The sequence below is a fragment of the Pelodiscus sinensis genome, chromosome 30, assembly GCF_052426305.1.
Source record: "Pelodiscus sinensis isolate ZL-2025 chromosome 30, ASM5242630v1, whole genome shotgun sequence".
In the NCBI taxonomy this organism is placed as follows: Eukaryota; Metazoa; Chordata; order Testudines; family Trionychidae; genus Pelodiscus; species Pelodiscus sinensis.
In genome coordinates, this window is record NC_143081.1 from 14,996,026 (window position 1) to 15,020,820 (window position 24,795).

Below are 24,795 nucleotides of genomic sequence, written 5' to 3' on the forward strand. Positions count from 1 at the left end.
ATTTAAACCCATTGCTTCTTCTCCTGTCCTCAGAGGCCGAAGAGAACCATTTCCTCTCTCCTCACTGTATCGCCCTTTCAGATACTTGAAAACTGCTCTCATATCCCCTCTCAGTCTTCTCCTTTCCAAACTAAACAAGCCCAATTCCTTCAGTCTTCTCTCATAGCTCAAGTTTTCTAGACTTTTAACTATTATTGTTGCTCTTCTCTGGACCTTCTCCAACTTCTTCACATCTTTCTTGAAATGCGGTGCCCAGTACCGGACACAATACTCCAACCGAGGCCTAATCAGCGGAGAGTAGAGAGGAAAAATTATTTCTCGTGTCTTGCTCACAACACTCCTGTTAATGCATCCCAGAATCACGTTTGTTTAAATTGTTCTCCTTGGCCTCTGAGGATAGGACAAGAAGCAATGGACTTAAACTGCAGCAAGGAGAGTTGACGTTGGACATTAGGAAAAACTTCCTACCTGTCAGGGTGGTGAAACACTGGAATAAATTGCCTAGGGAGGTTGTGGAATCTCCATCTCTGGAGATATTTGAGAGCAGGTTGGACAGACACCGGTCTGGGATGGTATAGACAGTGCTTGGTCCTGCTGTCTATACCAATGAGTTCCTTCCCATTCTAGTGTTCTACAATTCTATATATACTCCATTAAATATTAAACATATTGATATATACAATGTTCAAACACTGTGGCACCACTTACATTAAAACAAGACATACAATTGAGTTTTGTTGAAAAAATAAACACAAAAATAAGCATGACACACACAACATACAGCCCAGCACCACACCATGCCATCCAAAGCACACACACTTTTTGTGTGTGTATAAAATGCCAATGAAGGGAGGAAATATTACTGGCTTGGTGCAGGAGCTGTGTTCGGTTTCTTGGCAGCTGTCTCCTCAAGGAAGTGGGAGTCCTGCCAGTGATTGTGTTAAAGAGGCTGTTCATCATGCCTGTCAGATGATGTCACTATGGGTGTGTATAGAGTACAGTGTTTTGTCCTCAAAAGTGGACTTTTTTCGATAAAACTATACCTGCGTCAACGCTACCGTCGAGTAAGTCAACAGTAAGTCAACAGAACTTGTCAGTTTTGTCGACGATGGTAAATCTCATTCTATGAGGAATAACGCCTTTTGTCGACAGAGTTCTGTCGACCGAAGGCGTTATTGCATCTACACTGTCCTTTGCGTCCACACTGTTATGTCGACAAAGCTGCTTTCTTTGTCGACAGAACTGGCTGTAGTCTAGACGCTCTTTGTTGACAGAAGCTTTGTTGACAGTATCTGTCGACAAAACTTCTGTCGACAAAACCCTGTAGTCTAGACATACCCTTTGTGTTGGTTGCGGTGTTCTTGTTCTGGCAGGCTGGGAGGTGTTTACACACCCAGAGCACTTTGCCCATGCTAAGTTCACATCCCGGGCACTCAACTTCCAGCCAAGCAGCTCTTCAGATGTGACCTGATCTGTACTGAGAATATAATAACACCAGTCACAATTTTTACACTTCCCAAGAATGGTATCAACCAAAGGCGTCCTGTTTAAAATCATTCACATTTCTTTCTTCTTAGGATATGATACAGGCTATTAAATAGCCAACCAATGAACTTTCACTTTTGTTTTAAGGGGCTGAGTTTAATTACACTGATTCATGCACCCCAATTTTACCATATGAAGCCCTCTGCCCCATTGATATCATACATAAGTGTCTTGTGGCTAAAGTCAGGAGGTGTGTTCTCCCCCCCCACACACAAACACAAACAAGCCCCTCCCAAAATTTTAACTGCTGACCGGTATACCTGGCCAAAAGGGAACCAGCCTAGAGGAGCGTCCCCAACTTGTTGCTAGCATGGGGCTGTGTCTCATCCCCTTTAGAGAAATAAAACCAACTAGAACGTGGGTGCCAACAGGCAGGGTCATGACTCGGCAAACACGGTCGACGAACGGTGACCCCAGGGATTAGAAACGTAGGAATGAAAAGGGTCCCCACAACTAAAGGCAGGTCACAAACAGGGGGTGCTGACTGCAACACGGGTGAGTTCCCTTCACCACGGTGGGACCCAGGTAAGGGATTGGAGTCTTAGGGAGTCTCTACCAAGTCCTGCAGTTCAAGGTCACACACGGTCGTGGGACAGCTCCGGATCCGGTCTCTAGGTTGTTTGGACCTTCCAAGATGGAGCGCCCATGTGTGACGGGGCGTCCTCGTCCCGTCCCTCCTCCACTCCCGGTGAAGCGCTGGGCAGCTGCGGCGGTGGGGAGGCTCACCCCTGCGCCACCTGCTCTCGCGCCGCTCGGACGTTGCCCGGGCTGACGTCAGGCGGGGCGACGTTGGGGAGCCCCGGGGCGGGCAGAGGGAATGAGGAAAGGCCCCTCCCCCCACCCCAGGAAGGGGGTGGGGTGCGGGACATCCCGAAGCGGGGATGTCATGCCGGGACGCCGGCGTAAGGCGGGGCTGTGACCAGACATCATCACGGCCCACGCCGGGGAGTGGGCGAATGGGGCGGCGGTGGCCATTTCAAAAGCCCTGCCAGCTCAGCCAGAAAGGGGAGCCCTGAGCCTGGGAGAGGAGAGGGCCGGGCCCTGAGAAAAGCAGCCAGCCACGGACAAGAGCGGTTGCTCACTCATCCGCAATCCTTTCCCAAAAGGGGAAGGTGAGCTCCAGGGTGGAGGAACCCTTGGGGGAAGGGAAGTAGCCCAGGGCAGAACCCGGTGTGGTTGGCGGGTCAGTGCGTTTAGGCGGCTCGCCCCACTGACTGGACCAGGATCCGTCCCGGGCCCCCCCTTCTCCCTTCCATGGTATCCCTTGCTGCCGTATCGAGAGTGTCGGGGTAGCACTATTAGCAGGGGCTAGGAGGGTAAGACGGAAGCAGGGGCGGGTGGCGGTGATGCCAGTGATGAGATCCCGAGACAGACTCTAGGCGGTCCAGCGGTGGACTAGGTGAAGACAGTCAATTGGGGCACTGAGGCACAGTGGAGGGTGGCGGTCACGAGCGTGCCACCTGACACCATGTTACTGAGCATCAGGGTGGGGTGCCCCCATGCTCCCCTGCCCCTCTGGTTAGCCTTCCCTGCACCCCGTCCCCATTCCCATACCACCTAGGTTGATAAAGTCATAGATTTGAAAGGCCAGAAGAACATAAGAATGGCCAGACTGGGTCAGACCAAAGGCCCATCCAGCCCGGTGTCCAGTCTGTCCACAGTGGCCAATGCCAGGTGCCTAAGAGGGAGGAAACAGAACAGGGAATCACCTAGTGATCCCTCTCCAGCATCCATTTCTGGACAAACAGAGGCTAGGGACTCCTTCCCTGCCCATTCTGGTTATTAGATTCATGCAGGTTAGGTCCATCAATGGCTATCTGGCTCTTTTTTGAACCCTGTTCAAGTCCTAGTCTTCACAACATCCTCTGGCAAGGAGTTCCACAAGTTAACTATGTGCTGAATGAAGAAAACTTCCTTTTGTTGGTTTTAAACATGCTCAAGAAAATGGCTGCTTCTGCACAGGCTGTTCAGTGGCTAGCAAGTAGACTCCTGACGTGTACACCGGACAGGCAGGGGCCTCGGGGATTCCTTGTCGACTGGGGTTCTGGTCCCAAACTGGGTCACCCCCATGCCTGATCAGTGCAGTGCAAGCTCCCCTAATCACAGCCACTGTGGACTGGATGAGGCTCTGCTGCTATTCTCGCTGCTGCCCAGCCAGCCTGTAGACACATTGCGGCTGCTCCTGGCACGCTCTCATGTTCCTCCAGGTGCAGCAGTTGTAAGTTTGGGGGCGGGGGTCAGAACCCCCTCCAGGTCCCTGCACTGCTCTGCCCCGGGTTCCAGTGGGGCCAGAGCCCCAAGGCCTCTTTCTCCATCTGCTCTGGCCCAGAGGCAGCGCTGGGAGGGCAGCCGGCTCCAGTCCCTGCACCAGCCAGCCTCGAGCTCCCTCCTTTTCTCCCCTCTCCAGGCCTGGCCAGGGCTGCAGGGCAGAGCTAGCTGGGCCCAAAGGCTCCTTAACCACCACTTTGTGTGGCTATCTCTGCTTCCCCGCACTGGTCCTCCGGCTGGAGCAGGGGCTGCAGGGTCAGAGGGGTCCAGCGTGGAGCTCTCCACCCCATCCCAGGTGCCCCAAAGCCTCAGGCTCCCAGCAAAGGAAGGGCTGGGGCGGAGCTGCCGCCTTCCCGGGGTGGCGACGTCCTCTTCAGGCAAGAGAGCTCAGGCCTGTCAGAGGCTTGGAAGCCCCCAGGAATCCCGGGCGATTAAGGACAACAGTTTCAATACCCGCAGAGTCAATGAAAGGACCCTTCCCCTCTGCAATTTTCCTGAGGTCACTTCTTATACCATCCCATAGACAGACAAGCAACACTTCACAACAGCGCAGTAGTAAGCCAATGGTGCTTTGTTTGTACAGTATCTTTCTCTGTCCGGGCTCTCTTAGGGTGTGTCTAGACTACAGGGTTTTGTCGACAAAAGTGGACTTTTGTCGACAAAACTCTACCTGCGTCTACACTGCCGCCGAGTTCTGTCAACATAACGTCAAGAGAACTCGGCAGTTTTGTCGACAAAAACTGCGGGGAATAACGCCTTCTGTCGACAGAGCTCTTTCAACAGAAGGCGTTATTGCATCTACACTGTCCTTTGCGTCTACACTGTCATGTCCATAAAGCGGCTGTCATGTCTGTCGTCAGAGGCATGTAGATTAGACACATAGGCAAAGGCAAATGAAGCCGCAATTTAAATGATCGCGGCTTCATTTAAATTTACATGGCTGCTGCGCTGAGCCGACAAACAGCTGATCGGCTGTTTGTCTGCTCAGCGCACTAGTCTGGACGCTCCCCTGCCGACATCAAAGCCCTTTGTCGGCAGCCCCGTTATTCCTCGTGGGATGAGGTTTACCGGGGCTGCTGACAAAGGGCTTGGATGTCGGCAGGGGAGCGTCCAGACTAGCGCGCTGAGCGGACAAACAGCTGTTTGTCGGCTCAGCGCGGCAGCCATGTAAATTTAAATGAAGCCGCGATCATTTAAATCGCGGCTTCATTTGCCTTTGCCAAAACAACAAATCTACGTGGCTCCGTCGACGGAGCCATGTAGTTTAGACCTGCCCTATCTGTTGACAAAGCCTCTACTGACAAAAACCTATAGTCTAGACGTATCCTTATTGTCCACTAATGGTCCATATCTGCCTCTTTTGATTATCAAGTCTTTAGGTGCTTATCAGCTATTTATTTTTCCTGTGACATTCCAGCTCGGCTTTTCCCTTGATATTTGTATACCCCCTGCCTCTTCTTGTCCTACTCCCCCTCCCATTTTTTTCCTGTCCCCCCTATTTATTTTAGTTCTGGATGCTCAGGGGAGCGTTCTTCAGTCATCTGAAGAAGTGGGCTGTGCTCACAAAAGCTCATGATCCCAGCTACATATGTTGCTAATCTATAGAGTGCTACCAGACCATTTGTTTTTTTAGTGTATCCTGTAGAGACTAACTCGGCTCCTCCCTGAAACTAATGTATCTATAGTCACACCGGGGTAACTCCCACCAGGCAAGATGCTTTTAGCCTCAACAGTAGTTTGGGAAGGGCCTACTCAGGGTAACGAGCCATTGGGGAAAACCATAGGACCTTAGGAGAAGTGTATCCTCCACCTGATCAGAGTTTCTGATGGCTCTCCAGAGAACCTATAAGAGTTGTGATGATTCTACAAGGGCAGGTGATTCCAGGAGTTGGATTGGGTGCCTCCTGAGGTCTCTTCCAGCCCTAGGATTTCCTGTGAACAGCCCTATGAATATGATCTTACAACCATGGATTCCCACCCTACGCTGGGGCTATAAAAGTCCGGGAGGGATCTCATCGGTTCTTCTTCACTCCCACCCAAAAAGACTCCTGGATGGAACAAAGAATAAACCTGAGGAAGAGCCAGAGCCAGGCACAAATATTTCTAGCCTGTAGACAAAAAATGGAGAAACCCAAGTTTTGGGCAGGGGGTTGGACTCAATGACTTCCTGTGGTCTCTTTCCACCTAGGATTCAAGCTGCTAAGCAAATTTGGGTCTGATCTGTCAGGATGAGAAACTGTTTATTCATAGCCCATCTAACTAGTGTGTCCAGCTTAGCTTGCGTTTTGCTTTGCTGATGAATCTGTTTTCATCTCTTCGCTCATCCTATTCATCACTTTTGCTGCATCTCGCCTTGTGTGTAGCTTCACCTAAAGCAGGGTGCCCTGCAACAAAGTGACTGGAGAAAAATCGCACCTTGCTAAGCACTAGCACGTTCCTCTCCATGAGGAGGCAGAGGCCAACAGGGTAACCAATTCTTACTGCAAGGTGTTTTCACAAGTGTTGTGTCCAGTTCTGTGGCCAGTCCTGGGCACCACATTTTGAGAAAGATGTGGAGAAATTAGAGAGGGTCCAGGAAAGAGCAACCAAAATGATGAAAGGTCTAGAGAACATGAGCTAGGAGGGAAGACTGAAAGAACTGGACTTGTTTAGTTCAGAAAAGAGAAGACTGAGAGGGGACATCAGAGCGGTTTTCAGGAGTGTCACAAGGAGAAGGGGGGAAATTGTTCTCCTAGGCCTCTGAGGATAGAAAAGGAGCAATGGGCTTAAACTGCAGCAAGGGAGGTTTAGGTTGGACACCAGGAAAAACGTCCTGCCTGTCAGGGTGGTGAAACACTGGAATAAATTGCTGAGGGGGGTTGTGGAATCCCCATCACTGGAGATATTGAAGAGCAGGTTGGACAGACGCCTGTCGGAGAAGGTCTAGACCAGGGCTACTGAACACCCGATCTGTGGGCCACCTGTTGGTTTGCAGCCCACGGTGCAGTTTGGGTTCACGTGGGGCTCAACACGCTGCCCCCGGGTGGGGTCCTTTGAACATGGCTTCCACTGGGAACACACTCCAAAACGGCGAGCTGTCTCCCAGGCAGGGTGAGCATTGAAAGGTGCAAGCGGATGGGCTGGCTGGAACAGAGGGGTACAGGGTGTTGGCGTTTCTAGCCCCTAGGACACGGGTGCTCAAAGCACCGAGGCATTGTGTGAAAGAAGCTATTTGCATATCTATTTACATATCCATGCAAACACATTTAAATTGCGGCCCTCGGCATGTGCTTTGAGTGTCATTGTGGCCCCCGGGGCTTCCAAAGTTGAGTAGCCCTGGTCTAGACGGTGCTTGGTCTTTCCGTGAGTGCAGGGGACAGGACTTGAGGTCTTCTCAAGGTGCCTTCCAGGTCTAGGAGCCTTGGTTCTGTGATTGCCACTCTTGTGTTCTCTCCATCAGTTTTCTCCTGCTAGCTTAATCCAAGTTAGTGCATGTATATCTGCCTAAGCTGGAAATTCCACCTAGATGCTGATTTTCTGTCATTTCTTCTACATGTGTTGATTTGACACCGATAGGTTGCAGTCCCAGCCAAAAAGTGATTTGATACCAGAGGCATTCAAGGGAGTTCGATGAGTCATTCTTGTAATTCTGTAGCATTCCGCATTCTTTGCTCAGCTATTGTGGAAGTGTAACTTCATTTTACGAGTCTTCTTCTCTTTATAGACAACTTCCTTTCCACCGGGGAAAGACACAGCGTTGGGAGGTTACCTTCTGCAGGTTTCTGTCCATGTATCCCACAGAACAACCTGACGGGCTGCTCTCCAGCAACATTAAAAAGCTCTTCTGTGTCTAGATTCATGGAGAAAGCAGAAGGAAGAAACCAAACGTCCGTCGTGGAATTCATCCTCTTGGGATTTGGGAATGGCCCCGAACTGCAGCCCCTTCTCTTCCTGCTGTTCCTAGTGACCTACCTTGTGACTGTGTCCGGGAACCTCCTCATTGTGGTGCTAGTTGTGGCCGATCGGCACCTCCACACCCCCATGTACTTTTTCCTGGGGAACCTGTCCTGCTTGGAGACCTGCTACAGCTCCGCCCTCTTACCCCCGCTTCTGGCCAGGCTCCTGACCGGGGATAGAACCATTTCCATCAGTGCCTGCCTGGTGCAATTATATTTCTTTGGTATCCTGTCAACTTCAGAAACTCTGCTGCTTGCAGCCATGTCCTGTGATCGCTATTTAGCAATCTGCCAGCCCCTCCGCTACACTGCTCTGATGAACGGCCGGGTGTGTGGCCAGCTGACAGCTGGGTCCTGGATAGGCGGCTTTCTCATCCCCACCCTAGCAAATATTTTCTTGTTCCAGTTAAAGTTCTGTGGTTCCAAAGAAATTGACCATTTCTTCTGTGATTTTTCCCCCGTGATAAATCTGTCCTGTGGCGACACCCGGACTCTGGAACTGGTGACATTTGCTCTTGCTTCCATAGGGACATTTGTGCCCTGTCTACTGACCCTGGCGTCCTACGTGTGTATCATCTCCACCATCCTGAGGATCCCGTCCGCCACTGGGAGGCAGAAGGCCTTCTCCACCTGCTCCTCCCACCTCATCGTGATTACAGTTTTCTATTTGACCATGACTATGATCTATGTGTTTCCAACAGCCAACATGCCCATGGTCCTACACAAAATATTCTCTGTCTTCTACACAGTCCTGACTCCCTTGATTAACCCTGTCATCTACTGCCTCAGAAACAAGGAGGTCCAAGAGTCTCTGAGAAAAGCTGTTCTGAAACTGGTTGTTTTCAGAAACAGCTATGGAAATTCAAAAGAGACATTTTAATGTATGGTAAAATAGACATGAATTTATGTAGTTCCTTTCGCATGATCCATTTGAATCTTTTGTTCTTTTGTTCTTAATATTAGTGTCATGAATAAGCATTGGAAATAGTTTGTATTTGGCATCCGATCTGAAATACGCATTGACTTGGGAGGTAGTGTGTCCAATCTCTTTGGTTTGGTAGAACTTTGGTGCATGAGATAAGTGAGATCTATATCTCATTTTGACGTGAGTGCTGGGTTGCTTTAAGGCAGTGGTACGAGTACCTTTAGGGGTACTCAAAAGAAGTCTGGGGGTATGTCAACACCACCGAAGTTTGGAGAAAACTGAATTTTTGTTTTAAATTTCACAGCGTTTTACTATTTTTGTACTTTTTACACCCAACGATTTCATCGCCCGCCCGGCTACGATTAAGTTGTTTAAACAAATGTGTTGCAATGGTAGAAAAAAATTGTGTGTCTGAAAACTGTAGGTATTGGGGATACTTATAATAGCCTTTTTTTGTAAAGGCTGAGAAACACTGCTTTAAGGGAACTGAGTTGTTAGCGTCTGGGTAACCAGAAAGGTAGCAATGAGGCTATTTGTGCAGGGTGGGAAAAACTTAACTTTGGGCTCCCCACCAGCTTCGAATAGTGGCTGCTCCATTTTTTGCAGTATGGCACCAGCGTTGTTACCTCAGCTGGCTCCCTGGAACTCATTCCCATTCTCATGTAAAGACACTTTGGAAAAACACAAACATTTTCTCTCTGTTTTTCAGCAAAAGTCATGGGAATTGGGTGTTCACATCTGGTGGGCATTTATAAGATGCTTGCTGGAGGGTGTGAATTGAGCAAGAGGGTGGATGCTGTTTGTTTGCAGCCAGAGAATTCCCCAAGGCCAAGGGAGACCCCCCCCCCCCAGTTCAAGTTCTCCCAACACCCGAAAGTAAAAAGAGACGTTAGCAGGGGTTTTGCAATCCCACGCATAAGTGTCACAACCACCGGGGATATTCCAGTGTTGAGATCCCTCAATCTCACCTACTCTAGTGCCTAAGTCCTTTGGGCTAGACTCACGAAGGGGGTTTGGGGTCAATGCTTCTGTAACTTCCACCAGTGAGATTTGAACGCAGGACCTTACTAGGGGAGCCTTTACCCTCTGAGCTAAAATCCAGCTGGCTCTCAGCCCATGCTGTAGCACTGAGCAGGGCACCTAGCCTGAATGTGCTAGGAGTTAAAAGTGACGGTGGGCCTAGATTCCCTAAGAGAAGTCAGAGTGAGAAGGCCGTTATTTTGAGTGTATTTCAAAGTAACAGGCTTGCTGTGTAGAGGCATGATATGTTATTTCGGAATAACATCCGTTACTCCAAAATAACACTGCTGTGTAGATGCACCTGATGACTTAAGCATGCCGGATGAGTCACATTTCTTTAATTCATTGGGCTTCCATGCTCCTCATTCACCTAAATTGGAAGCTCAAGATATTAATGAGATGAGTCTTCTGTTTATTGATGGCTTCATTTCCCCAATGCAGAGATGCGGTGGGTGAATTTACTGACTCCAGGTTTCTAGCATGTAACCAGCAGCACAACTTGCCCATGGACACGCCATCAAAACTGAACGTTTTTCTTGTTTCTAGACACATGTTATGGAGAAAGCAGAAGGAAGAAACCGAACGCTCATCTCAGAATTCATCCTCTTAGGGCTTGGGAACGGCCCTGAACTGCAGCCCTTCCTCTTCCTGCTGTTCCTAGTGATCTACATTATGACTCTGGCCGGAAACGCCCTCATCATTGCGCTAGTGGTGGCTGATCGGCACCTTCACACCCCCATGTACTACTTGCTGGGGAACTTGGCCTGCTTGGAGATCTGTTACAGCTCCACCTTCCTGCCCCGGCTGCTGGCCAGTCTCCTGACGGGGGACAGAACCGTCTCTGTTAAGGGCTGCCTGGTGCAATTGTATTTCTTTGGTTGTCTGTCATCTCTTGAAAATCTGCTGCTCGCGGCCATGTCCTACGACCGGTATGTAGCCATATGCCAGCCCCTCCGGTATGCTACTCTGATGAACACCTCATCGTGATTACCATTTTCTACGTGACCGTGATTACTCTCTACGTCTTTCCAACAGCCAACACGTCCAAGATGTTAAGCAAAATAGTCTCCGTCTTCTACACAATCCTGACCCCCTTGATCAACCCCGTCATCTACTGTCTGAGAAACAAGGAGGTCAAGGAGTCTGTGAGGAAAACGATTTGTCATATGGTTGCTTTCTGAAACAGGAGTCCAAAGGACACAATATAATGTATGGTAAAATAGCAATGAATTCATGTAGTTCTTAGTATGTCTACACTGCAACACTATTTTGAAAGAACTAGCGCTCTTCCGAAATAACTTAGGCCGCATCTACGCAGCAGGCCGTTATTTCAGAATAGCATTGAAATACTGTCAAGTTGGAGGACTTCTTACTCTGATTTCTGTAACCTTCCTTCCTTTCACTATACTAATTCTGGAGCAGTGATCATTCATACATTTCGTTATAGAAATATTGATACTGTAACGGTGTGTCTAGACTACAGGGTTTTTTCGAAAAAACTTCCCCTGCTTCTAGACTGACGCCACGTTTTTTCATTGTTTTTTAAGTTTTTCCAGCTACCCCTCTGAAGCTTTTTACCTGATGTATTATACATGTTGGGATTAGTCCTGCCTAGGGCAGGGGGCTGGACTTATGACCTTTTAAGGTCTCTTCCAGCTCGATGGTTCTATGATTCTATGTTGATCTGCTAGATTCATAGGAAAAAGTGTTGATTTTTAGATGTGGGAAAAGATACTATGCATGTTATTTGAAATTAAGCATCTTTATATCTCAGTTTAGGTGCACCACAGTACCATGCATCTTTTTGATCGTGATAGATACATGTCATAGACCAATGGGCATAAAAACACCTGGTAGCGGTGTCCAACGGCAGAACAGCCACGTCTTTTCTGCTCAGGAGGTTCCTAGCAAATAAATACCATGAACACTCTGGCCCTGAGTCTGGAAATAAAGCATCAGGGCTCTGATCTATCAGTGTGATCTTACAGCCTGTGTTGTAACCGTGTTTCCTGTCCATGGACGGCATGGATTGGTTCCAGTGGCAGCCCAAACGTACCAAATCTTCTGTGTTCTCCTTCTGAGATGCTGGAAAACCTTGCACACAGTGGCCTAGAGTCTAGGTAGATCACAGTGGTGTATGTTCAGAATAATTCCTCTTAACCCCGGGGTGTATCTCTTCTCCAAATATGGCTCATTGTCTGTGTGATGAAAACACTCTGGCTCAGAGGGCCCCTTGGTGTAACCACTGAACAAAAAAAGAGGAGGAGTTACAAATTGGGCCATGCTTTCAAAACTCTCTTTTAAGCAATATTTCAGGGGACAGAACACAATCAAAACTGATATTAATTAATACCCAGAGGCCCTAATTGCAAACCCCATGGAGAACGAGGAGCAACGATCTCAAGCGGCAGTGGGGGAGGTCAAGGTTGGACATTAGGACAAACTATTTCCCTAGGAGGGCGGGGAAGTGCTGGGATGGGTTCCCTAGGGAGGAGGTGGAGTCTCCATCCCTCGAGGTGTTTCAGTCTCGGCTTGACCAAGCCCTGGCTGGGATGATTGAGTTGGGGTTGGTCCTGTCTTGGGCAGGGGGCTGGACTCGGTGCCTCCTTACTCTCTCCCAGCCCTAGGATTCTGTGACTGTATGATTCTGTGCCAGAAGCCTAAGGCAGCTAGAGACTTTGACTACACAAGGGAGGCTGCACGTTGAGTTTAGAGGCCTATGGAGTTTGGGAGCAGCCAAGTGGACGTTTGGAGAATCCAACTGAGGCAGGATTCAGCTCTCAGAGGTGGCAGATCGAGGAGCAATGGTCTCAAGTTACAGTGGAGGAGATCCAGGTTGGTATAAGTCAGTGGTTTAAGCATTGGCCTGCTAAATGCAGGGTTGCAAGTTCAATCCTTGAAAAGGCCATTTAAAGTTTTGGAGCAAAAAATAATCAAGTGCTGTAGGACTCAAAACAACTATTCCATTTGTGTGAACATACCCCCCCAGCCTTCTCTCAAGCCCCCTGAGGGACTTGTACCACTGGTGGAGAAACACTGGCCTACAGCAACACCTCCCGTTTCAGAAAGCAGCTGCTTTGCCTCTCAGTGTGTGTGTTCCTGTGTGTACTGGGTCTGAATTCCACCCTAGAAAGGAAATGCTCTCCGGAAGTCAGGCTGGCTTGTGTGACCTCCTTGTGAGCAGAGTTCATAGAGGTCCCGGGTGATCAAAGACCTCAGGAGTCATTGAGTCCTGCCCCCTGCCCGAAGCAGGACCAACCCCAACTCAATCAGCCCAGCCAGGGCTTGGTCAAGCTGGGACTTAAACACCTCTAGGGATGGAGATTCCACCCCCTCCCTAGGGAACCCAGCCCAGGGCTTCCTTGTGCGCCTATGGAAAGAGTTTGCCCTAATATCCAATCTAGACCTCCCCCACTGCAACGTGAGACCAGCCTGCTGTCTGACAGGGCCACTGCACATTGGCAAGGGCCCTGCAGCCTGGATGTTTGCCTGGCCAGACCTCCCCAGCCCCGCCCTGTCTCAGGAAACCTCCAGCTGCCCTGGCAGCCAGATCCCTCCTGCCGCCAGCCAGAGTGTGTCTGTCTCCTCCCTCCCAGCACCCTTCTTCATACAGCCCAGCTGGGCCCCAACTAGCTGTCCCTGCCCCAGCTGTGGGGCTTTGTGCTCAGCCTTCTCCCCAGCTGGGTCTGACCCTTCAAGGGCCAGTGTGGGGCAGACACCCCTTCATACACCCTCCCCCTTAACTATCTCCTATGGGGTGCTACACGCCTCCCCCTCAGCTGGTGTCTCTCCCCTTCTGCTGCTTTCCACTCTCTGGAGCAGCCTGCTCTTCTCTTCAAGGGCCTGGGGTCCCCACCAGGCCCTCTCCCTTCTGGTGGGGGTCTCTCTCCCAGCCTGAGCCCCCCCAAGACCCAGCCAGCCCTCAGGCAGGTCCCCAGAACCATCTGGGTCCCCACTGCCTCAGGCCTTCCCTGAGTTGAGGCTTCTGCCCCTGCCGGGGAGTTGCCTTAGGCTGGCCCTGTAGGAGTCAAACCCAGCCCTGAGTGAGGGCTGGGAAATCAGAGCCTGCAGCTGGGGCAGGGACAGTCCCTGTGGGCCCAGGTGGGGCTGTATAAATAAGGGCTCCAGGAGGGAGGAGACAGACACGTAATTGCTCGTGCTGAGGGCAGGTGGGGCTGGGCTGCCAGGGAGGCTGGAGGCTTCCTGAGACAGGGCAGGGCTGGGGGGCTCTGGCTTCATCCCCAGGTGGTAGGGCTGGAGGCATTAGGGCTGCAGGGAACTAGCCAGGCTAGGAAAGGGCAGCAGGTCCCCCTGCCGACACACACACACAAAATACACACAAACTAGCCAGGGAACTAGCCAGGCTAGGAAAGAGCAGCCAAAACACACACAAACCGGAACACCAGACATGCAAGACTTAGACAGGCAAGGGAGACAAAGGTAGGGGACCTTTTACCCCACACTAGCCCTGTGAGGGTCACACCCAGCCCGGGGCGAGGCTGAGAGCAGAGCCCCACAGCTGGGGCAGCGACAGCTAATGGGGGCCCAGCTGGGCTGTATCAGTGAGGGTTCAGGGAAGGGCACAGACAGATTCACTCTCGCTCTGGCTGGGGGGCAGGAGGGACCTGGCTGCCAGGGGGGCTGGAGGACTGCTGAGACAGGGTAGAGCTGGGGAGGGGAACCCTGGCCTGGCCCCTCTCCCAGGCAGCAGGGCCAGAGGCAAGGCCTGAGGGTCCTAGGGACACAGCCAGTGCAGGTCCCCACCCCTTGCCCACGCGGAGCAGGCTGCAGTTGCTAGAGGAGCAAGATGACCCCTGCTGTGAGTCACGGAGGCAGGGCTGGGGTATGGGGGTCCCTGGGAGGGGAGACCCCTGAGAGCAGGGCACTAAGCTAGGGTGGTACCCGCAGGGGTGACACCATCAAGAAGGGGCATTCCAGGGCTTGGGCTTATTTGACAGATGTGACGAGAGAGGAGACAGCTCTCTGCATGTATTTACTGGTCTGTAGACCGCTGAGTTCATGAACAACAGCCAGCGCCTGTATCCTGGAGAAGTGGCTGGCTGGTTACGGACGTTAAAACGTTATCAATGGCACAACCTCCCGTTCTGGTTCCCCACTGAAATTGATCATGTTCTTTGCCACTTATCCCCACTGACAAAACTGCCCGGCAGCAGCACCCACGGGTCAGAATTTACAGCTTTTCCATTTCCTGCTTATTTGCATTCTTCCCCTGTTCTCTTGAACATCCTACTTCACCGTCCTGAGAATCCCTTCCTCCAGTAGGTGTAAAAAGTCCATTTTTCCCGCTTGTTTCGCCCACCTCCTCTTCACTACGCTGTACCATGGGGGCTCAATTTTTCTGTAGCAGTTTGCAAAGTCCAGCCCACGGAGGGACCTGAACAAATGTGTTCTGTCCCTTCTACACAGGTCTGACGTCCCTGTCCGATCCCTGAAATAAAAAGTGACAAGGCGGCCCCGAGACGTTCTGTGCATCAATTTTAGACCTACACGCCAATTCATAGAATCCAAGTGAACTTTTTTTGTTAATTTCAAGGATAGGGGGCGTGATGTAGTGGGGGCGCTGTCTACTGTGTAACGTTGTTTCTGCCTGTCTGTATTGTGTGATGTGTGATTCCCGATGACTCGCTCCGAGTGTGTATTGGCCATAGACGCCTAAGGGCCAGCCTGAGAAGATAACTCTGTTCCCAGAGAAAGAGACAAGGTATAGGTAGGGTTGACTAGGGGCAGAGGGACCAGTTGCTGGGAGTGTGGGTTAGTCTCTGCCGGGTAGGATGACCTGAGGAGACTGAGAGCAGGTAAGGGGGGTTCAGGGCCCATAAGCCCCTTCCCCCCAAGAGGAATAAGGCTGCCTGCTCTCAGTACCTGTGCTAACACCGATCGTATGCTACGCTATGTCCCTGAGAACTAATACATCTTCTATTCTACTGGCTGGATGAGAGTCACATCTGGCTGCAGATGGGGGTGCAGGGTTGGGGGCGCCCCAGCACGCCGTCACAAGAGGATAAGCTCTGTTGTTTTAATGAGGGACAGGGTAAAATTAATGGTACTAAGGCATCTTATGGGACTTCCCAAGTCACTAGGAGCCTCAATCCTTTTGGTTGCAAAGGCCCCGTTGTTTCTCACAGTTTCATTGTATCTGAAACAAATTGGCTCTGAGTCTCAGAATTCCAATGCACGGAAGAAACGTGACCCAAACGAAGGTGCAGAGCAATAAATGAACTAATCGAAGAATCATGTAATCATAGAGGACTAGAACTGGAAGGGACCTCGAGAGGTCATTGAGTCCAGTCCTCTGCCCTAATGGCAGGATCAAGCACTGATGATGTGGAAGAGGTCAAACTCCAAGGCTATGTCTACCCTCGCGGTTTCTTGCGCAGGAACATCTTGCGCAGGGGTTCTTGTGCAAGAAGTCTTGAGCAAGAAAACGTCCACCCTGCCATGTGCGAGCTGTGCTTTTGCGCAAGAGCATCCATTGTGGGATGGACGCTCTCTTGCGCAAGCAAGCTCTGATGGCCATTTTAGCCATATGGGTTTCTTGTGCAAGAAATCCCTGCCAAGCGTCCACACTGCCCTCTTGTGCAAGAGGTCCTGCGCAAGAGAGCTTACACCTGTTAGAAAAGAGCATAGCTCTTGCACAAGAAGCCTTCTCTTAGCACGCTTTACTTCTTGCACAAGAGTGAGTGGGCAGTGTGGATGCTCTGTGGAAGAACAGGCGTTCTTCCCGGTGGAATGAGGGTTTGTTCTTCTGGAAGAAGCCCGCTATTTCGAAATAACTTAGAAATAACGAGTTTGCTGTGTGGACGCTTCCTGTGCTATTTTGCAATAACGTGAGCTGTTTCAAAATAACACTGTAGTGTAAACGTGCCCATTTAGTCTTACTTTTCTAGGCTTCAGTGAATAACAGTCGTTGAATCAAGGTTGGAATTCCAAAGTCAGTGGCATTTGGGGATTAACAGTGCTTTGGAGAAATCTCACCCCTGGATGACTTAAAATGAGCACGTCTCTTACCAACCAGAATTGACTTGAAGTATGCCAGTCTTAGAATCATCGAATCATAGAATTACAGGGCTGGCAGAGCACTCAGGAGACATCAAGTCCAGCCCCCTGCCCAAAGCAGGACCAACCCCAACTAAATCAATCCAGCCAGGGCTCGATCAAGCTTTGTCTTAAACACCTCTAGGGATGGAGATTCCACCCCCTCCCTAGAGAACCCTTCCAGGGCTTCCCCACCCACCTACGGAAATAGTTTTTCCTAATTTCCAACCTAGACCTTCCCCAGTCTTACCCTAATGCCCCAATGCTGTAAACACTGAATTTTGCTACTGTGAAGAACCCCATGGATTCTGCTCTTGGGAGCAAGGAACAAATCTTTTTCTGCATCCCTTCAGTGCCTTCACAATGGGGTCATTGCCCATGGCTGGAGAACTACTGAAAGAAAAATTCAACTAATTGATGACAAAACCAATCTATGTTGGTTAAGTGCTTCTCAACTCTGGACCCCAAAACTGATCTATTCTTTTCAGATGTTAGGGGGCAGAATATAAATTCTTAGTCAACAGATGGAACTAAGGAATAAAGAAGTCACTGAGGGGGCTCGTCTACATTGGCCCCTTTTCCAAAAGGGGCATGTTAATTTCAGAGATCGTAATAGGGAAATCCGCGGGGGATTTAAATATCCCCCGTGGCATTTAAATAAAAATGTCCGCCGCTTTTTTCCGGCCTTTAGAAAAGCCGGAAAAGAGCGTCTACACTGGCCCCGATCCTCCGGAAAAAGCGCCCTTTTCCGGAGGATCTTATTCCTACTTCAAAGCTTTCCTTCAAAGTAGGAATAAGATCCTCCAGAAAAGGGCGCTTTTTCCGGAGGATCGGGGCCAGTGTAGACGCTCTTTTCCGGCTTTTCTAAAGGCCGGAAAAAAGCGGCGGACATTTATTTAAATGCCGCGGGGGATATTTAAATCCCCCGCGGATTTCCCTATTACGATCTCTGAAATTAACATGCCCCTTTCGGAAAAGGGGCCAATGTAGATGTAGCCAGGGTGTGTCTAGACTACAGGGTTTTGTCGACAAAAGTCCACAAAATTTTGTCGACAAAATTAGACCTGCATCCACATTGCCTTTGAGTTATGTCGACATAACGTTGACAAAACTCAGCAGTTTTGTTGACATATGTAAACCTCATTCTACGAGGAATAACACCTTTTATCGACAGAGGTCTGTCGATAGAAGGCATTATTGCATCTACACTGTCCTTTGCGTCCACACTGTTATGTCGACAAAGCGGCTTGCTTTGTCGACAGAACTGGCTGTAGTCTAGACGCTTTTTGTCGACAGAAGCTTTGTCGACAGATACTGTCGACAAAACTTCTGTTGACAAAACCCTGTAGTCTAGACATACCCTGAGTGAGAGAGACTGTCCCACACAAATTGTACCATGGTATTGGTAGAACCTTGTGGACTTCTGTGGTATTGGTACTGTCCAAACTGTACAACTTCTTCAGAGCAGTTGCTCTGATACCCAGTATGAAGCTACTAGGCTATTAGCTATCAGGGGCAATCGACTATACCAACATAAGACACCTTTATCACCACAATTCACTGTCCGCACTAGAAGCCATAGTGTTATGGCTATTTTACAGATGGCAGAACAGGAGCAATGGTCTCAAGTTACATCAGGGGAGGTCTAGGTTGGATATTAGGAAAAAATTATTTCCCTAGGAGAGTGGGGAAGCACTGGGAGGGGGTGGAATCTCCACCCCTAGATGAGTTTAAGTCCCAAGCACTTGACCAAGCGCTGGCTGGGATGGTTGAGTTGGGGTTGTTCCTGCTTTGGGCAGGGGATTGGACTCGATGACTCCTAAGGTCTCTGCCAACCCTGGGAATCTATGATTGTATTTAAATAGAAAATTACACCCCTCACTGAAATAGATAAATAGATGAAAAGTAAGTAACCATTTCTGTTCAACATTATTTTACTATTCGTTAAAATTTGTCCTTAAGCTTCTGTGCCTGTTTCTGAAACAAGCCAGTTTCTGAAGAGCTTTTCTCAGGGACTCGCTGATCTCCTTGTTTCTCAGGCTGTAGATGACGGGGTTGATCAAAGGAGTCAGGACTGTGTAGCAGACCGAGGATATTTTGCTTAGGACTTTGGAAGTGCTGGCTGTTGGAAACACATAGACGGCGATCAGGGTCCCATAGAAAACTGCAACCATGATGAGGTGGGAGGAGCAGGTGGAAAAGGCCTTTTGCCTCCCGGCGGTGGATGGAATCTGCAGGATGGTGGAGAGGATACAAACGTAGGACCCTACGATTAGCAAACAGGCCCCAAGTGTTATGGAAGCGACTGCAAATGCCATAGCTTGCAGCATATGGGTGTCACTGCAGGACAGTTTTATCACGGGTGAAAGATCGCAGAAGAAATGGTCGATTTCTTTGGAATGACAAAACGTTAATTGGAAGAAGGAACTGTCTACAATGGTACAGAGCAGCACTGCAATCCCCCAGGCCGCCGCCACCAGCTGGCCACACACCCGGCCGTTCATCAGTGCGGCGTAACGGAGGGGGTGGCAGATGGCTAAAAACCGATCATAGGACATTACAAAGAGCATCAGATTTTCTGCCGTGGCCGTGATGCCAAAGAAATACAGCTGCACAAGGCAGCCCTGAACCGATATGGTTCTGTCTCCAGTCAGGAGACTGGCCAGCAGCCGTGGCAGGATAACTGAGGTGTAACAGGTCTCCACGCAGGACAAGTTCCCCAGGAAGAAATACATGGGGGTGTGCAGGTGCCGATCGGCCACCACCAGTGCGATGATGAGGAGGTTCCCAGCCACGGTCCCAAGGTAGATCACTAGGAACACGAGGAAGAGAAGGGGCTGCAGATCTGGGCTGTTCCCAAACCCTAAGAGGATGAATTCCATGATGACGGTTTGGTTTCTTCCTTCTGCTGCCTCCATAGTACGTATCTGGTCAGAAAAAAGCATTAAAGAACAATGGAGTGCACATGGTCAGGTTGTGCAGTCGGCTACACTGGCAGAGACCAGGTGTAGGTAACCTCCTGTCACTGCACCTCCCCACCAGAAAGAAGAAGTTGCCGGTCAACAGAGGAAGGCTTCCTTCATATGGGTGTGTCTGGACGAAACGGTTTTGTCAACAAAAGTGGACTTTTGTCGACAAAACTATACCTGAGTCTACTCTACTGCCGCGTTCTGTCAACAGTAAGTTGAGAGAACACGGCAGTGTTGTTGACAGCGGTAAACCTCATTCTATGAGGAATAATGCCTTTTTTGACAGAGTTATGTCGCAAAAAGGCGCTATTGCATCCATACTGTGCTTTTTCAAAAGAGAGCATCTACACTCTCTTTTGAAAAAGCAGCTTGCTTTTTCAACAGAACTGGCTGTCGTCTAGATGCTCTTTTTCGACAAAGCCTCTGTCGACAAAAGCCTGTAGTCTAGACGTACGTTTAGTGAGTTGGGGCTTGTGGTAGAAGTGACCCAAGAGTACGGAGACCTATTGAGCTACAGAAATGTCCCATCGGACTTCCCAAGAGACATTGACCGTTAACTAACAGCGAGAAGGCTGGGAATTTGAAATATCTTTATTAGATTGTTGTCCTGCCAATTAAGCTAGAAAACATCACGAAACTCAATAGGTTGGCAATGAAGTTGTATAGAGATTAGCCATGGGTATGCCTGCCCTGCTTCGGGGAGGTGAAATTCCCACCTTGGAGAGACCTCCATGCACTAGTTTTGATCAGCCTAGCAGAATAAAATTAGCCGTGTGAACACGTCAGCCCAGGCAGACACTTGGATTACTCACCTTTGTATAAACAACAAGAAGTCCTGTGGCACCTTACAGACGTATTGGAGCATAAGCTTTTGTGGGCAAAAACCTACTTCATCAGAAGCATGTCGTGGAAATTCCAGAGGCAGGTATAAATATGCAAGCACATGAGAGGAAGGGAGTACCAATCAAGAGGAAGGCCAGAGATAAGGAAGTCAACTCAGTCAGGAAGGATGTGGCCCACTTTTAGAAGCTGATGTGGAGGTGTGAACACCAAGGCTGCGTCTAGACTGGCATGATTTCACGCAAATACTTTTAACAGAGAAGTTTTTCCATTAAAAGTATTTGCTCAAAAGAGCATCTACACTGCCACAGTTGCTTTTCATAGAATCATAGAATCATAGAATAATAGGACTGGAAGGGACCTCGAGAGGTCATCGAGTCAGCCCCCCGCCCTCAAGGCAGGACCAAGCTCTGTCTACACCATCCCTGACAGATGTCTATCTAATCTGTTCTTAAATATCTCCAGAGAGGGAGATTCCACCACCTCCCTTGGCAATTTATTCCAATATTTGACCACCCTGACAGTTAGGAATTTTTTCCTAATGTCCAAGAGATGTCAGTGCCAGTCTACACACTCTCTTGCACAAGAAATTAACTTGCCTGTCTACACTGGCCGTCTTATAAGAACATAAGAACGGCCGTACTGGGTCAGACCAAAGGTCCATCTAGCCCAGTATCCTGTCTACCGACAGTGGCCAGCACCAGGTGCCCCAGAGAGGGTGGACTGAAGACAATGATCAAGCGATTTGTCTCCTGCCATCCCTCTCTAGCCTCTGACAAACAAAGGCCAAAGACACCATTTTATCCCCTGGCTAATAGCCTTTTATGGACCTAACCTCCATGAATTTATCCAGCTTCTCTTTAAACTCTATTATAGTCCTAGCCTTCACAGCCTCCTCTGGCAAGGAGTTCCACAGGTTGACAACACGCAAGAATACTTGTGCAAGAGGGCTTATCCCTGAGCGGGAGCGTCAGAGTATTTGCGCAAGAACTACTGATTTCATACATTACAAAGTTAGTGTTCTTGCGCAAATTCTCGTGGCCAGTGTAGACAGGCATCAAGTTTTTGCTCAAAAGCGGCCGCTTTTGCACAAAATCTTGCCAGTCAAGACGCACCCCAAGAGAGGAGAAAGTGTTTTTGTAGTTGGCTAGCCATTCACAGTGTATGTGCCGCTTGGGGTCTCAGAAGGGCTTGGGCTCAGGCCTAGTGTGTGTGCCCAGGTTACACCGCTATTTTTAGCTCTGTTTAAGCTTGTGTGTAGAGCAGGGAAATACACCTCCACGATATGGGATAAACACACTCTGCCTGACACGAGCCAAAACACCCACCCGGCCGTGTTCCACACAACGTTCTAACCAGCTGACTTCTGCCAGAGCGTTTTCAATGAAAAAAAAAAGTACCACTTGAAAGAAAAAGAAATAGACACACATGAAAACCTAACCACAGCCCGCACACGAAAACCTAACCACGGCCCGCAGCTCTCAGTTACGCCAGGGCAGGTTGTGTCCGCTTCATATGGATTTACATAAGTGGAACTCAGAGGGGAATCCAAAATCCGTACAAAGGAAAGTTGGCAAAATAAAAATGAAAACTCACCAAGAGAGAAATCAGAGAGCCATATTTATCCAGAAGGGAGAAGTTGCCTGAAGGAAAAAGTGGAGAAACAAAGATAAGATGGATAGATGGAATGAGATAAAAATACAATGAGTAAATCAGAGAGAGAAAGATTGTTTATTTCAGAAAAAAATGATGAGCAATTAAAAAATACAGATCTGTTTCAAGAGAAGTAGCAGATCCTTGCTGTTAAAGCAAAGGTATCCGTGCCAAAAAGTGGAAAATCTCTTCCTTGCTTTTCCCTGCACATTTCTTCATTTATCCTACCTTCTGATAGCTTCATCCTTTGACTTCCAATGTGCCCATATCATCTGTTTCTCCAGCTGCAATGGTACGTTGTCATAAGAACGTAAGAGCTAGCCCTGTGCCCTGTCTGCCGACAGTGACCAATGCCTGGTGCCCCAATGGGAGTGAACAGAACAGGGAACCATCCAATGATCCCTCTCCTGTCACCTACCTCCAGAGAAACAGAGGCTAGGGATACCATTCCTACCCATCCTGGCTAATAGCCATTGATGGATCTCACCTCCATGAATCTATCTAGCTCTTTTTTGAACCCTGTTAAAGTTCTAACCTTCACCGCATCCTCTGGCAAGGAGTTCCACAGGTTGACCGTGCGCCGAGTGAAGAAAAACGTCCTTTTGTTTGTTTTAAACCCGATGAAACAGAAAGAACAATCCAGAATCTCACACTCATACAGAAGAGGGAGCGAAACTTTTAAAAACTGATTTTACAAGCAATAAAACGCACATGGTGCCGATGAACTTAATAAAAACATGGAGGTGAGGTCAGGCTGGGCGATAGTGGAGGATTAGGGTTAGGGTTCCCCATTCTGTTCACTCCCTATGGGACACCTGGCTTTGGACACTGTCACAAGACATGATACCAAACTTGATGGACTGTGGTCCGATCCAATATGGCCATTATTAAGTTCAGACGTTCTAAATCAAAGAGCCATTCACTGTTCTTTCTTTGGCATCTTTTGCCCTAACCCATCTGCTTTTATGTGCTACCCCCTGGACTGACACAGACTAGAAAAAGCCCTGCTGGTTTCCACCATGGTGGATGCCAAAGAAGGCTTTTTCTAGTCTGTGTCAGAGTCTTCTGTTGCAACTTGGCTTCTTTACCTTGCTCTGAATGATCTATTGCCCTTTTCCCCCGGAAACTCACCCTTGACTGAGATTTTTGGAGAAATTACAACCTTTGCATCATGTTTTCCATTCTCTTCTATGGTTGATAGGGTTCAGTTATCTCACTGAACCCACCTCGATGTCTCGATCCTACAAATCCGCATGTTATATTGCCCGTTATTGCATTTCACGGCGATAAATGTCTCTCTCCGTTGGCAATTTCTGCTTTATAGCCGATGATATAATCTCCCTGGATATTTCTGCCAGTGGGAATTTCCAATTATTACATCGCGGCGAGTTGAGATTTAAATCGCAAATGGAAAAACAACCATTCCAGGCCAGTGTTATGACAAATCTCAAAGGCAAAATCATGGATTCCAAAGGAGAAATCACAGACATCGGAGAACCGTTGCCCCGAAAGCAAAGCAATAGAAAGAAAAAAGGAATGTCTCCTTTGGAAGAAAATAAATGGAGACAGAACGTCTGATCTCAAGGGAAATTGCTGTTCAGCTGATGTCTGAGATGAGCAGACCTGCTAGAATCATCATTAAAACGAACCATTTTATAGTAAGGAGAAAATTAAATATCCCCAAGTTAAAACATTCATGTCTAAAGCGCTCAGGTCAATCTAAGCACTCCATTTCGAACTCTAAACCATAGGGAAGAACGCCCCTAAACTGCTGCATGAACAAATTTCAAATTCCTTGTTTACACTGCCATTAAATGTGTGAATACACACAAACTCCCCACCCTCAGGAATGCTCTAACCACTAGGTCACATGTTAGGGTCCCTAAACGCATTTAAGTATTGAAAGATTTTGATTGGTTTTGCTGTATTATTTACCTAATTTTAGTCGCATTCATAAGTCACCTCAGAATGTCCAAATCCGCTGTCCATTCAAAGAAAGCGTGATATATGAAGCCAAAAAACGATATACGCAGGCTAGACCACTGGTTCCCAAACTTTTTGACATCACGCCCACTTTTGATTTTTGAGAAACCCTCACCCCCCCCCCAAAAAATAGCAGCAAAACTTGGGGTGGAATTGACAAGGGTGTGTGTGTGGCTGGGTCACCTCACGCCCCCACGGAATTTCTTCACCCCCCCCAGAGGGGCATGCTCCCCAGTTTGGGAACCCATGGTCTAGACAGCCCGTATGGCCCTGTATCATTGGTCCTGTATCGCCCCCAGGAGGGCAATTGGAGGAACGGTAGACACTTCCCCAGGTACAGGAAGACCAATATATTTTGGTTAAAAAGACGGCCCAAAAATGGGAAAGAAGAACTAAAATACCAGGGAGACTCAGTGAGACTTCAGAAAGAAACACAGTACTTGAAAGGACAAACATTAATATATAGGAAAATAGAGATCGACTGCTATTCTCTCTTAGGCTACGTCTACACTGGCATGATTTTCCGGAAATGCTTTTAACAGAAAAGTTTTCCGTTAAAAGCATTTTCAGAAAAGTGCGTCTAGATTGGCAGGATGCTTTT

General features: G+C 48.9%; 3 protein-coding genes across 3 annotated transcripts; 2 read left to right on the top strand and 1 right to left on the bottom strand.

The window, feature by feature from the left end:
• Positions 1-7,650: 7,650 nt before the first annotated feature.
• Positions 7,651-8,628, top strand: LOC102448992 (olfactory receptor 6C75-like). Its single transcript, XM_075911771.2, has one exon. It carries the CDS (start codon positions 7,651-7,653, stop codon positions 8,626-8,628), a length of 978 nt encoding a protein of 325 aa, XP_075767886.2.
• Positions 8,629-10,248: 1,620 nt separating this feature from the next.
• Positions 10,249-10,680, top strand: LOC149521270 (olfactory receptor 7G2-like). Its single transcript, XM_089774425.1, has one exon. The coding sequence runs from the start codon at positions 10,249-10,251 to the stop codon at positions 10,678-10,680; it is 432 nt and encodes a 143-aa protein (XP_089630551.1).
• Positions 10,681-18,686: 8,006 nt separating this feature from the next.
• Positions 18,687-19,667, bottom strand: LOC102448751 (olfactory receptor 1M1-like). Its single transcript, XM_014578338.4, has one exon. It carries the CDS (start codon positions 19,665-19,667, stop codon positions 18,687-18,689), a length of 981 nt encoding a protein of 326 aa, XP_014433824.4.
• Positions 19,668-24,795: the final 5,128 nt, after the last annotated feature.

Coding starts and splice junctions, on each gene's coding strand:
- LOC102448992 (XM_075911771.2), top strand. CDS start 7,651: ATGGAGAAAGCAGAAGGAAGAAACCAAACGTCCGTCGTGGAATTCATC.
- LOC149521270 (XM_089774425.1), top strand. CDS start 10,249: ATGGAGAAAGCAGAAGGAAGAAACCGAACGCTCATCTCAGAATTCATC.
- LOC102448751 (XM_014578338.4), bottom strand. CDS start 19,667: ATGGAGGCAGCAGAAGGAAGAAACCAAACCGTCATCATGGAATTCATC.